Genomic DNA, 13,062 nt, shown 5'->3' on the forward strand with positions numbered 1-13,062 from the left:
ATGGGTTTGGGATGGACAATGTCACGGTGGAGGAAGAGAGAAGAAATATTAATCTAGTTTTGGATAGGTGGAAGAGAATGAAAAACAAAAATACAAGTGTTAGGAGCAGATTTGTAGATAGTGAGGGGGCATTTGTCATTAACGAAGAAGTTGGAGAGCATGAGATAAATGAAGTTTATGATACAGAAGAGTTGTCCTCAAATGTAGATAGTGATGAGGATGTCAGGGACAATAAAAGGCACTTTCCAAAGTATAAAGCAAAAGATATGACTAAGGGATTCAAATTTAGATTGGGAATGGAGTTTAAGTGTTTGAAGGATTTTAAGAGTGCCGTACAGGAGCATAGCGTTTTGAATGGAAAAGAAGTGAAGTTTGTGAAGAATGATTTGAAGAGAGTAAGGGCAGTTTGTAAGAAGGGGTGTGGTTTTGTTATTATGGCTAGCAAGGTAGGAAGTAGGCAAACCTTTAGAGTCAAAACTCTAGTTCGGCACAAGTGTGGAAGGGGTTTTGGTAGCAAAAGTGCAAATGTAGAATGGATTGCACAGGTTTTGGTTGCCAAATTTGTCAATGTTGCAGGCATGACAGTGAAACAAATCATAGATGAAATACAAAAGTCATATAGTGTTGGAATAAGTCATTGGAAGGCTGGAAGAGCTAAGAGAATTGCAATGGATTGTTTAATGGGTGATGGAGAACGACAATATGCTCGTCTGGTTGACTATGTGGCTGAGTTATTAAGAGTCAAGGCTGGGACCTTCAAGATTAAGGTGAATCAACCCGAACCCACCCTGCAACCAAGGTTTGGGTCATTTTACATGTGTTTGGAGGGCTGTAAGCAGGGGTTTTTAGGTAGTTGCAGACCATTTATTGGTGTAGATGGTTGTCACTTGAAGACAAGTTATGGAGGTCAGTTGTTAGTTGCAGTAGGAAGAGACCCTAATGACCAATATTTCCCACTAGCTTTTGCTGTGGTAGAAACAGAATGCAAAGACACATGGATGTGGTTTTTGACACAGCTGCTTGATGATATTGGAGGCATAGATTGTCAAAGGTGGATCTTTATTTCGGATAAGCAAAAGGTACATTAAAATATGTAGTTTAGTTAGAAATTTATTTTGATTATGTAATACTTATTGGTGTATTATGGTTGCAGGGATTAATGTCAATTTTTGATGATATCTTGAATGGAGTGGAACACAGACTGTGTTTACGCCATTTATACAACAATTACAAGAAAAAATTTGGGGGAGGTTTGCTCATTAGAGACCTCATGGTGGGGGCTGCGAAGGCAACATACTATAAGGAATGGGAGAAAAAAATGGGTGAGTTAAAAAATCTGAATGTTGATGCCTTTAATTGGTTAATGGGTATACCAACTAAAAGTTGGTGTAAGCATGCTTTTAGTGCTTATCCTAGGTGTGATGTGTTGATCAATAACTTGTTAGAATCATTTAATAGTACTATTTTAATGGCAAGGGACAAACCAATAATTTCAATGATGGAATGGATTAGATCATACATAATGAGTAGGTTTGCAAGCCTTAGAGAAAAAGTTGACTCATATCCTGGTGATGTTATGCCTAAACCGAGGAAAAGATTGGATATGGAGGTTGAAAAGAGTGGGAATTGGCTTCCGGTATGGGTAGGGGGTTCACAGTTTGAAGTAACTCATGGCTTTACCATGGACAAATTTGTTGTTGATTTAAGTAATCACACATGTACTTGTTACTTGTGGGATTTGGTAGGAATACCATGTAGACATGCGGTTGCTACCATTCATTACAAATCAGAAAACCCAGAAAATTATGTTCATCCTTACTATAAGAAAGATGCCTATAGAACTTGTTATGCACCAATTATAAGTCCTATCAATGGACAACAACTTTGGCCTACATCTGACTCTCCACAACTACTACCTCCCATTTACAAAACACCTCCTGGGAGGCCAAAAAAATTAAGAAGACGAGAAGCTGATGAATATGTCAGCCATGGAAAATTGTCAAAGACCAATACTGCTATAAGATGTAGCACTTGCAATGCATATGGACACGATGCAAGGACATGTAAAAAGAGCCAGAAAAGCAAGGTAAATCTTCTTGGTAATGTTATTTACAAGTTCATTTATTTACAACTATTTGTTATCTAACTATCTTACTCCTTTCATAGGACAAAAGGGGGGCTTCTACATCAACACCTGGATCTGCATCAAGAAGGACTGCATCTGCATCTGCATCAGAAGCTGGAAGGGGGGCATCTGCATCACAAGCTGGAAGGGCTGCATCAATTGATGGAAGGGGGGCATCTGCATCTGCATCACAAGCTGGAAGGGCTGCATCAATTGCTGGAAAGGGGGCATCTGCATCTGCACCACAAATTGGAAGGAGATCAGCCAGAGATGCAGGGGTTGGGGCTGCATCAACATCACAAGCTGGAGGATCTGCAACTATGCGTCAAGGGGCAAGAAGAGCATCTCAAGATTGGCTGCACAAATTGTAGGGTCTCAAGGAAGTTGTAATTGAAGGATGTAATTTCAGACAATTTGTAGTGGCTGTAGGGTGTCAAGCAAGTTGTAATTAAAATAGTGGCTGTAATGGACCACTTTTTTGTCTTGTAGTGACTGTAACCCTTTAAAGTATGCTGGGACCACTATTTGAACGACTTCTTTATTAATGAATATGGACCACTTTGCTTTGCTTTTACTTATACTGTAACTGGTTAAGCTGTTGTCTGCTATTAGTCCCTCTGCTGTCTGCTTTGCTTTGCTTTGCTTTTACTTATGCTGTAATTGCTTTTAAAGTAATTAAAGTTGTTGTCTGGTATTTTAAAAATTTGAGTGGTTTTAGTCCCTCTGCTGTCTGTAATTGCTTTGCTTTGCTTTTACTTATGCTGTATGGTTTTAGTCCCTCTGTTGGCTGCTAGAACAAGCTACAATTTGGTGGCAGTTTGTGGTTTTAGTCCCTCTGCGCATTTGCCATTCTAAACCACCACTTTTGGTGCTAAAGAGCAACTCATACAGTGATATTTTCATCTCGAAGCTTTTAGCCTCTGCTGGCAGTTACTACATGTCAAATTTGGTAAAACAAAGTTGCTAAAATCATCACATTAACATTCCAAACTCGTTTCTGCAAAATTCACATTTAAACCCACAAATTTTTAGCACTTTTTCTGATAAGTTGCAGAATTTGGTGATTTTGTGGTTCTATTCTGTCACACTTTTTTTGAACATTAGCTTCGATTCTGTCACACTATTTTTTGAACATCTTAAATTGGTAGTCAAAGCTTGCTTTACAAACAAGAGCATAGTCTGCATTGTAAAGTTGGTAGTCAAAGAGCACAGTCTGCATTGTAAAATTGGTAGTCAAAACTGCTAATATTTGCAAACTATATAACACAAATGCACATAACACAACCATCAGGGCACAATTGAACTGAACTTCCACATTTTATTCAATTTAAAACTTGCTTGTACATCCACAACACAACCTATCTAATTACAATTTACCTTCAACACAAACAGAATACAAAACATGGTTGTTAATGCCCATGACAATACAAAAAACACCAACATCATTTTGAAATTTTTTCTCTCTTCCTCTAATTTCTTCTTCAACTTGTCCTTCTTCTTCCTTAGATCCAACACAACATTTTCAATACACACTTCAACTTCTTCACTCTTCCTTTGTAAGCTTCCTTCCATTTTGAAATCTCCTTCATCAACCCATTCAAAGAAGTTACAGCTTGAATTACTCTGCAAATGAAAATTACAAATCACCAATACAATATTCAACACAATAAATAAAGGGTTTAATTGCTTGTTTTGTCCCCAGTTTTGTTGAAGTGTGTCAAGTTTGTCAATTCTTTTAAAAAAGTTGCAAGTTCGTCCACACGTGGTTTAAAAGTGTCAATTGCATCCTAACGTTGAAAAATTTGCATCAATGAAGTCCTCTCCGTTAAATATAGACTAACAGTGTTAACTGATTGATGATTTGGCAGTAGAGAATTTAAACGTGACAAAAGAGTGGCAATATTGGTAATGACGTGTGAATGAAATGTTGGGTGACATGGAATTACAGTTTCAACTTACACGATTCCTAATATCAACTTGCAAGATTCCCAATTTCCCAATTCTGATTATCCTTCTGGGTCTTTATTAGTTTTCGCTCCTTGCATATTGTTCCCGGAAACCCTATACCGTGAATCAATAGAAAACCCAAATCACGAACTCATAACCACCCAAAAAGCAGAACAAGCTCAACAACCCTAATTTCAATCATCTTAATTCCAATTACATAAGAGAAATCTCCCTAATTTGCAAGAACAGGTTGGAAACCCTAACCTTCTCAATCGGAATCCTAATCCTAAAATTAGCGAAACCCAGACTTGCGCCGTGAAACCCAAAAAGATTTCCATAAATCAGAACCCTTGCGCCGTGAACTCGTCGGAGGGTAAAACATTCACGCCTTTAACCGCAAACCCTGGTCTTCTTCCCCATGAAACGGGTTCAAAGAATAACCTTCACGCTGCAAGTTGCCAGATCCCAGAATCATCTACCACTGCCTCCGCAATCAAAATGGCCACAGCGCAAAGCTCCCCTGCCACATCGCTACCGAGATCCTTCTCGGCAGCACCCCTGGCGGTGCTACATCGTTGACTCTTCCCTCTTCACCAAAACCATCCTCCCCGGAAAGGGAATCATCAGTTATGTCAACGGCAAGGGCCCAACTGCCCTTGAAATCCCCGAGGCTCCCATCGGTCGGGCATGGTCTCTCAATCAGTGTCGCTCTTTCCGTTGGAACCTAACTACCAAGTGTCGCAACCAGTACAGTCGCGCCGTCCATCATCGCTGACGAGGGTTTCCATCAGCGACGTCAACGCAGACAAAGCCATGGCCTCCACGTCGTCCATCGCGCCTAAAGCAAGAATCATTTCCCCTTCCTCATCGACAACGACTAGAATCACTTTGACGCATCTCCTCAACAGATGCCTTCTTTCTAGTATCATCAAGCATCTTCATACGAAGTTTCACCTAATGCCATGTCACCCAACATTTCATTCACACGTCATTACCAATATTGCCACTCTATTGTCACGTTTAAATTCTCTACTGCCAAATCATCAATCAGTTAACACTGTTAGTCTATATTTAACGGAGAGGACTTCATTGATGCAAATTTTTCAACGTTAGGATGCAATTGACACTTTTAAACCACGTGTGGACGAACTTGCAACTTTTTTAAAAGAATGGACGAACTTGACACACTTCAACAAAACTGGGGACAAAACAAGCAATTAAACCTAAATAAAGCTTTTATTCTCACTTACTGCCCAATTTCTACATCTATAAAATAGTCTCCCTTTGTTCTTCAATGTAGTTGCCTTCAACAACAACAATCTTTCCCCAGAACCACAGTTTTTTGAAGCTAAGTCAGAGGATCCACATGTTTGGGACATTCCAGAACCTATGCTCCTTGGTGTGCAACCTCCTCTATCACCTTTCATTTCCCTTCAAAAGTGATTAACAAAGAAAATCAAGTTCGAAACCAAAACCCTTCAACAAAACCCTATATCCCCAAATCCATCCATCATTTTAAACCAAAACAGAGACGAATATGAACTTACGTGCCCAACTCCACCAATGCCGATGAAGGTGATATCGAAGCTTGAACCTTGACTTCGTCTTTGCTCAAATCCTTCAGACAACACTTTGCAGTGAAAATAATAAACCAAACTTTACCAATGTTGGATTAAATTTGCATTTCAGCTGTAACAACACCTGGACAGATACGTTAGAACACGTGGACAGAGACGTTAGACACATCAGCAAATATTTAACGGTGTTAGTTTTCGAGGACTAAAACCAAAGTTTCGAAAAGATTGAGGATCAAATTGTACCTTATTTTGAAAGAGGGACGAAAACCAGAAACGACCAATAGTTTAGGGACTAAAAACATATTTAACCCTATTGAATATGTGCTCGAGTGATCTAAGTAGTGTTAGCACTTTCCTTCCCAACAAAGACCGTCGTAGGCAACAGTTAATGTCGTATTTGGTGCATACTAATCGATGTTGTGACATTATTCGGATGGGTCCAGAGGCATTTATTAGTCTCTGTGAAGGACAACTGGGTTAGTTAAAGACGTCATTCACTCGACAGTGGAGGAACAAGTAGCGCAATTTCTTCATATAATTGAGCATAATGTTAAGAATCGAAGTGTCGCATTTTTCTTCCATCAATCTGGAGCGACGGTTAGCAAACACTTTCACAATGTGTTGGATGCTATTTTATCTCTAGAATCAGAATTTTTAACTCAGCCATCAGGAGACGAGGTTCATCCATATGTCTTAAACAATAATCGGTTTTATCCTTACTTTAAGGTAATCATATGAATTTGTCAGTTTTGATGTAAATTTACGAAATGATGTTTATGTTATGCAGTTGTATGATGACTTCTTAATTGGATGTTTAGGATTGCTTAGGGGCCATAGATGGTACTCATGTTCGTGTAAGGGTACCAAGAACAGATGCTCCGAGATTTCGTGGAAGAAAAGATTGGCCAACTCAAAATGTGTTTGCCGCATGTGACTTTGAAATGAACTTCACATACGTTCTAGCTGGGTGGGAAGGCACAACATCTGATTCTAGAATCTTAAAAAATGCTCTTGATAGAGATGATCTGTTGGTCATCCCCCAAGGTAATTTTATCCCATTGGGATGTTATGATTGGTTGTTTATTAGTTAGTAAATGCTGATGTTATGCATTATTGTAGGAAAGTACTATCTTGGCGACGCTGGATTTATGCTTAAAAGTACGGTTATGACACCATACAGAGGTGTCAGATATCATCTTAAAGAATTCACACGCAGAGGACCACAAAATGCATGCGAGCTCTTTAACCATAGACATTCATCATTGAGAAATGTTATTGAAAGAACATTTGGTTTGTTGAAGAAAAGGTTTCCTATCATTGCAAGTAGCACTGAACCACATTATGGATTGGAGACAATGACAGACATTATTTTAGCTTGTTGTATCCTACACAACTTTATCCGTGGAGTTGATAACGATGACCCATTGCTTAATGAGGTTGATAATGAGTTAAATGAAAGGGAAGAGCATAATGTGTCATCTTCTCAAGTTCGAGAAGATGATTATAGGGTTGGTAGTACTATTAGAGATGCCATTGCTGATGAAATGTGGCGAGATTATCAAAATTCATAGTTATTGTAATTGATAGTTTTTTATGACTCTGTTCTTTGAATATGACATGTACTTGGTTTTATGATTAACTGAACTTCACTTGTTACCATTTTCTTTATGAAATAGGAATAATATGGACAGGGGTAAGGGAACAACCATTGAGTCATCTGCTGGTACACGAGAGTTCATTAAATGGACTGAGGACATGGATGCTAGGCTTTTGCATTCTATGATCAAGGAGACTCGTTTGGGTAATAGGATTGATGGCATCTGGACCACCCAAGCGTATAATAACATGGTTCAATACCTTCATAGTTGTGGTTATGTTAATGTTAGTAAAAATAATGTCAAAAATCGTCAAAAGGTATTGAAAGACAGATGGTGTGAGGTTCATGACATCTTTGGTGGATTGAGCGGATTTGGTTGGAATGCCGTAACTATGAGATTTGAAGCTGAGGACGAAGTGTGGGCTGACCTCATTCAGGTATTTGTTAAATATTCAGACACGATAGATTTTTCAAATACATAAGTTCAACCACTATCTGTTTCATGTATGTTATTTCAGTCGAGGCCAAGTGCAACAAAGTGGAGAGTGAATAGCATCAGACACTACGATTTAATGGTGGAGTTATGGGCTACGGATCGAGCAACTGGGAGTGGTGTAAGGACCGCTCGATAAGCGCATCATCAGCGAGTTGGGCCTCGTGTACAGGTTGATCTGAATCAGAATATGGAGTACATTCTTGAAGAGCCTACCTATCAGGAGTATAGAGACCCAACTCCACCATCACCTCCTCCATCCGTGGATGAGTATAGTCCAGGGCAGACTCAATCTGTGCCACCCGTTCCATCTGGAGGAACATCATCCTCACGAGGTTCCAAAAGGAAGGCACCTATGGTCGATGTGATAGATGCACAATTTGATAAGTTGACCACCAGCCTCGATGGTTTCACAAATGTACTTGACTCTATAAATGTTCACTTCGGTGTAATTTCTGGTGCTGTCGTGCGTCAAGTCTCAGCAATGGAAGATAGAAATCAAATACTCCGTCGCAGCTCCACATACACATACACAAAGGGCGACATTTATGAAATGTTAAGTGCTATGAATATTGCTGATGAAAACTTGCTCAATCAATGTTATAATTTCTTATGTTCAAACCCCACATGTACAAAGAGGTTAATGAGACTTCCACCGCACAAGAGGTGGAACAAGTTATGTAAAATGATATCGGGTGGTGAATGTTAGAATGTTTTGCTTACTTTCTAGTTATGTTTCTCAATTATACTATTACATCTTGGCCTTCATCCATGTTCAATATTGAAGTTAAGGTTATGGTTATGATCTAATGATTTGTCTTTAATTATTGTTATTATTAATATTCTTTAATTTGTTATGACTTAACTTGTGGATGTTTTTATGTATGGTTTTGTTGAAGAAATTGTTAAATGGCCTTATCATCAAGCAAAAGGCCTAGAAAAAATCGTAAAGGAAAAGAATCTGTAACTCATCCAAAAGATGCAGCCAATGTCAGACCATCTATTGCAGAACAATTAGATCAACGTCGTTTCTTCAGTCATAGCCATCAGATGGAAAACTACGCAGCTGATTTCTACACAAGGAATATTGTTGTCCCAAAAATAATGAATTTTGAATAATTTTCCGGTTCAAACTTATTTTTTACTCATCATCTTCTGTTTCAAGGAGTGGTTGAATTTGTGACGTTGCAAGCACCCTTCTATCCGGATTTGATCAAAGTTTTTTATTCAAATCTGAAGATTTCTAGTAATGGATATTTGGTCAGTGAGGTCAACAAGACAAGAATTAGATTGAAACCTGCTGATTGGTTAAATGTTGCTAATATGAAGTATGAGGGTCAAAAATTGTGTTATTCAACTATCCCAGACGACTTTTCCTATGATCGGGATATGGCATTAGCTACTATGGTTAAACCAGAAATGCAGGGTGAACGTGTTAAAACAGTTGGATCTTTGAATATTAATGATAGACTTATGCATTATGTTATTGTGCACATGTTGACTCCACGACCTGCAAATTTTGCAAGGGTATTGCAGGAGGATATCTTTATGATATGGGTGCTTAAAAATAATATAGTTATCAATTGGCCTCATTACATCATGCAGCATATGCTTAAATGCATGATCGGTGACACACCCCTTCCGTACAATGTCCTTATCACCCAAATCATGCAATATTGTGGAGTGAATGTTGATGTTGATGCCACCACTCATATTGGGACCATACATCATTTTTCAATTAATTCTTTGAAGAGGTTGAATATTGTTAATGTCAATGGTGTTTAGCAACACAATGTCGGCGATGATGAAGAAGAAGAACAACCACACCATCATGCCAACCCTATGGAACCTCCTCCACATCTTTCAAATCCTAATATGATGACTCAAATGTGGGAGGGGGTACAAGACTTGCAACACAAAATGCAGGGTATGGAACAAATGTAGGTGCAGGTTCAACATATTGAAAATAACTTGACAAACCTATTTCTCGACATGAACCGACAATTTGCTCAATTGAATCAAAATGTTAACTTAATTCTTCACCATTTAGATGATTAAGTTGCTTACTATTCTGTCAGTGTATTACATGACCTTTTTATTGTACCTGACTTATGTAATTGATTGCTTACAAACCTCACTCAAGCAATTTCATCATTATCTATTACAAATATATTTCTATGTTATTATGTTCGCAGTTTTTATATTATGTTATGTAATAGTATAACTTCGTTTAATTATCGCCTTCATTAAAAATTAATAAATCTCACTTCCATAACAAATAAATTCATACTACTTGGAACTAAATTATATTCAAAACAAATACTACATTTTAAAAAAAATTCATTTTACTAAATTATAATTTAATTAATTTTTATAAATTATTTTTAATTTTTTACTCTTAATAAAAAATTTTACAAATAAATATAACATAAACAAATATCATTTTATATCACCTTAATACCTAGGGGCATTTTGGTAATCTTTAATTTCTACCAATTAAACAAATTTTTTAAAACTGTCATATCAATCAAATCCTACACTAATTCTCACAAACTTTATTTCTAAATCCACTCTCAATTACCTCCAAATCCACTCAAATAAACACACAAAATTACCCTCAAATCCACTCAATCACTCTCCCCCAAATCATCACCCCCAAGTGAACACACCCTTAATGTATTATAAACTAATATTTGATTTCTTATCAATATTTGGACCTTTTGATAGAAATATTACTTCTATATATATTGACAAGATTAAATGTTCGTTAGATAAATGAAGTATTAGAATTGCTAAAATTAATAACTTTTTAAATTCAATATTCTTAAAACTTATACTCAGAAATTGAATCTGTAATTGCCTAAACCTTTGTTTTTGTTTATTCTTTAAGAGAGAGGTAAAGAATGTGTGGACAAAAAGATACTTATGTTTTATTTTAAAAGTAGTAATTTTAAGTTTAATTTAATTTTATAAAATCAATTTTTATAAGATAAAATTTATATTTCTATACATATTACATATTAATAAATAATTCAATAATAATTTAATAATAAATAAAATAATAAATTTAACAAACAATTAATGATAACATATGATTTTAATATTATATTAAAAAATAAATTTTAAATTTAATTTAATCTTATAAAATCAATTTATATTTATATATATATATATATATATATATATATTATAAATTGATTTTATTTTTAATTAATATAAAACTTTTATTTTTAATTAATATAAACTTTTAGCGAAAAGATATATGCTTAAATAAAAATATATAATAATAAATTCACATATATTTAATATTAAAATTATGCTTAATTTAAATATATTACTTTAACCTTTTTAAATTTATTGGTAAAATTCATTACAATACACATATTTCTCTTTAATAACATGAGATTCCAGAGAAAAGAGATGTATATATTAATAATAAGTTAGGATTTTAAAATAAACAATTAAATAATAAATTATCTTTATTATTTCATATGAAAAAAATAAGTATAATAGTTAAATATTCCTTGGTTAACGATGAGTTCCATGCATAATATATCTCTTGTGAGTAGTCTCTTCTCTTTCTCATAACATTATCAACCTCTATGTCTTGCCTGAGAACAAAGACACGCATCCTCAAAGAAAAAACCATGAATTTGGGAAAGAACAAAATGTGAAAAACTGAACAGAACATAAACCATGCATATCTTTGAACGGCTCGTGATATGAACCGACACATTCGATATCTCGACATTGGGAAATTAAGTCCAAAAACAACAGAAGGAGATATTATGGATATGTCGAAAACAACCCTTGAATAAGGTTGGGTTTATGTTTGTTAGGGTTTAAATGAAAACGATAAAAGAGTTTGAATTCAAAGGGTGGTGGAAGAAACCCATTGATTGAAATTGATGTTGGACCCCAGCATGATGGATAATCAATTTAACAGATTTTATTGGGATGACTTCAAAGTTTTAATGTATTTAATTAATTATATGGTTGTGTTCAGGAGAGCAAACGTGGACGAGTCATACACAATGAATATAAAGTACATCATCTTTAGCAAATTGATGTTTAAACAAGAGGTAATGATAGCATGACCCATGTAAGGTTGGGTTTGATTAGTGTAAAATGAAAAATTAAAATGTGTTTATTTATTCACCTAAAATCAATTAAAATTATACTCTGCAATGAAAACAATGCTTCCGACCTACACTTCAAAAGCTATGCAAATGTAAATCCAACAAGTTTTTTACACAGATGATTTTGCGTTCATTTTATAGACTTTTTATTTTTGAAGTTGTAAGCTTAACGACTAAGATTTCTTCACATTGGAATTTTGGAATCACAAGAAAGTGGCCTTTATATTATACAAAAATCTGCTTTTTCAGAGATAAATATACAGTATATATCTCCTATCTGAATTGCTTTGATGGCATCTTCCACCAATGAGTTAGTTTTAGTTTTTTTCTTTTATAAGCATATTATTCATATGGAATATTTATTGGCTTTTTTGGATAACTAATATTTATTTAGAAAACTGATTGACTATTTTTTTTATGGATAATGTATTTTACAAAGACTTCAAACATTTTTTAAAAATATTTAACTTTTGATCTTTTTAATATTAGACCTCTTCTTCATTACTTGTCTTTGTAGAAGATATTTCACACTCAAGTCTCTCACATCAGTAAAATAATAAATGTGTAACTAATAAAAAACAAACGTAAATTATATTCTTTATAATAAGAGCTATTTATAATATTTTTTATGGAGTTTATGGGTCCAATAGTGTATTCACCTTGAACGTTTGATCTTACTTTAAAGACAACTACATAGTAGTCTATGCATCATAAGTATCAGTATAAGAAATCAAGTAATCTGTCTAATAATAGTCACTTACCATACAAATTGAACATGTTTAAGTGCAAATAGTGAGGATGTATTCATTTATGTAATCTGCGGTGCATTGTCTGAGAACTAAAACCGTATGGATATAGTCGAAGAATACTTAACCACATACAGTACAATTATTATTTAGACTTCAATTATACTAAAATTAAATAAAGAAAACCTAAGTGTAAAAATATAACTTGACTCAAAATTTGAGATCCTTTAAAATATAATAACTAAAATTATAGAAAGAAATATAAAAACTATGGATACAAAAATAGACATTAAAATTACAATTTAATAAAATGGAAAAAAAATGAAAACCGTGCATTAATAAATAGGGAGTGTAAATAGTATCTTCTCACTGTGATGAGAAAGATTGGGCTATGGTGTTAGAAATTTCTGGGTCAATGGCCATTCGTGTCATTGCTGA

General features: G+C 35.1%; 3 protein-coding genes across 3 annotated transcripts; all 3 read left to right on the forward strand.

The window, feature by feature from the left end:
* Positions 1-1,539: 1,539 nt before the first annotated feature.
* Positions 1,540-2,644, forward strand: LOC128196471 (uncharacterized). The gene is made up of 2 exons (XM_052877403.1): positions 1,540-2,086; positions 2,167-2,644. The coding sequence occupies exons 1-2, from the start codon at positions 1,577-1,579 to the stop codon at positions 2,494-2,496; spliced, it is 840 nt and encodes a 279-aa protein (XP_052733363.1). The 5' UTR covers positions 1,540-1,576; the 3' UTR covers positions 2,497-2,644.
* A 3,438-nt stretch (positions 2,645-6,082) lies between these two features.
* LOC108339364 (protein ALP1-like) lies at positions 6,083-7,220 on the forward strand. Its single transcript, XM_017576501.1, has 4 exons — positions 6,083-6,125; positions 6,293-6,375; positions 6,468-6,693; positions 6,769-7,220. Exons 1-4 carry the CDS (start codon positions 6,083-6,085, stop codon positions 7,218-7,220), a joined length of 804 nt encoding a protein of 267 aa, XP_017431990.1.
* A 112-nt stretch (positions 7,221-7,332) lies between these two features.
* On the forward strand, positions 7,333-7,878 carry LOC128196720 (uncharacterized protein At2g29880-like). The gene is made up of 2 exons (XM_052878231.1): positions 7,333-7,683; positions 7,765-7,878. The coding sequence occupies exons 1-2, from the start codon at positions 7,333-7,335 to the stop codon at positions 7,876-7,878; spliced, it is 465 nt and encodes a 154-aa protein (XP_052734191.1).
* Positions 7,879-13,062: the final 5,184 nt, after the last annotated feature.

This window comes from Vigna angularis, chromosome 5 (assembly GCF_016808095.1).
Source record: "Vigna angularis cultivar LongXiaoDou No.4 chromosome 5, ASM1680809v1, whole genome shotgun sequence".
Lineage (NCBI taxonomy): Eukaryota > Viridiplantae > Streptophyta > Magnoliopsida > Fabales > Fabaceae > Vigna > Vigna angularis.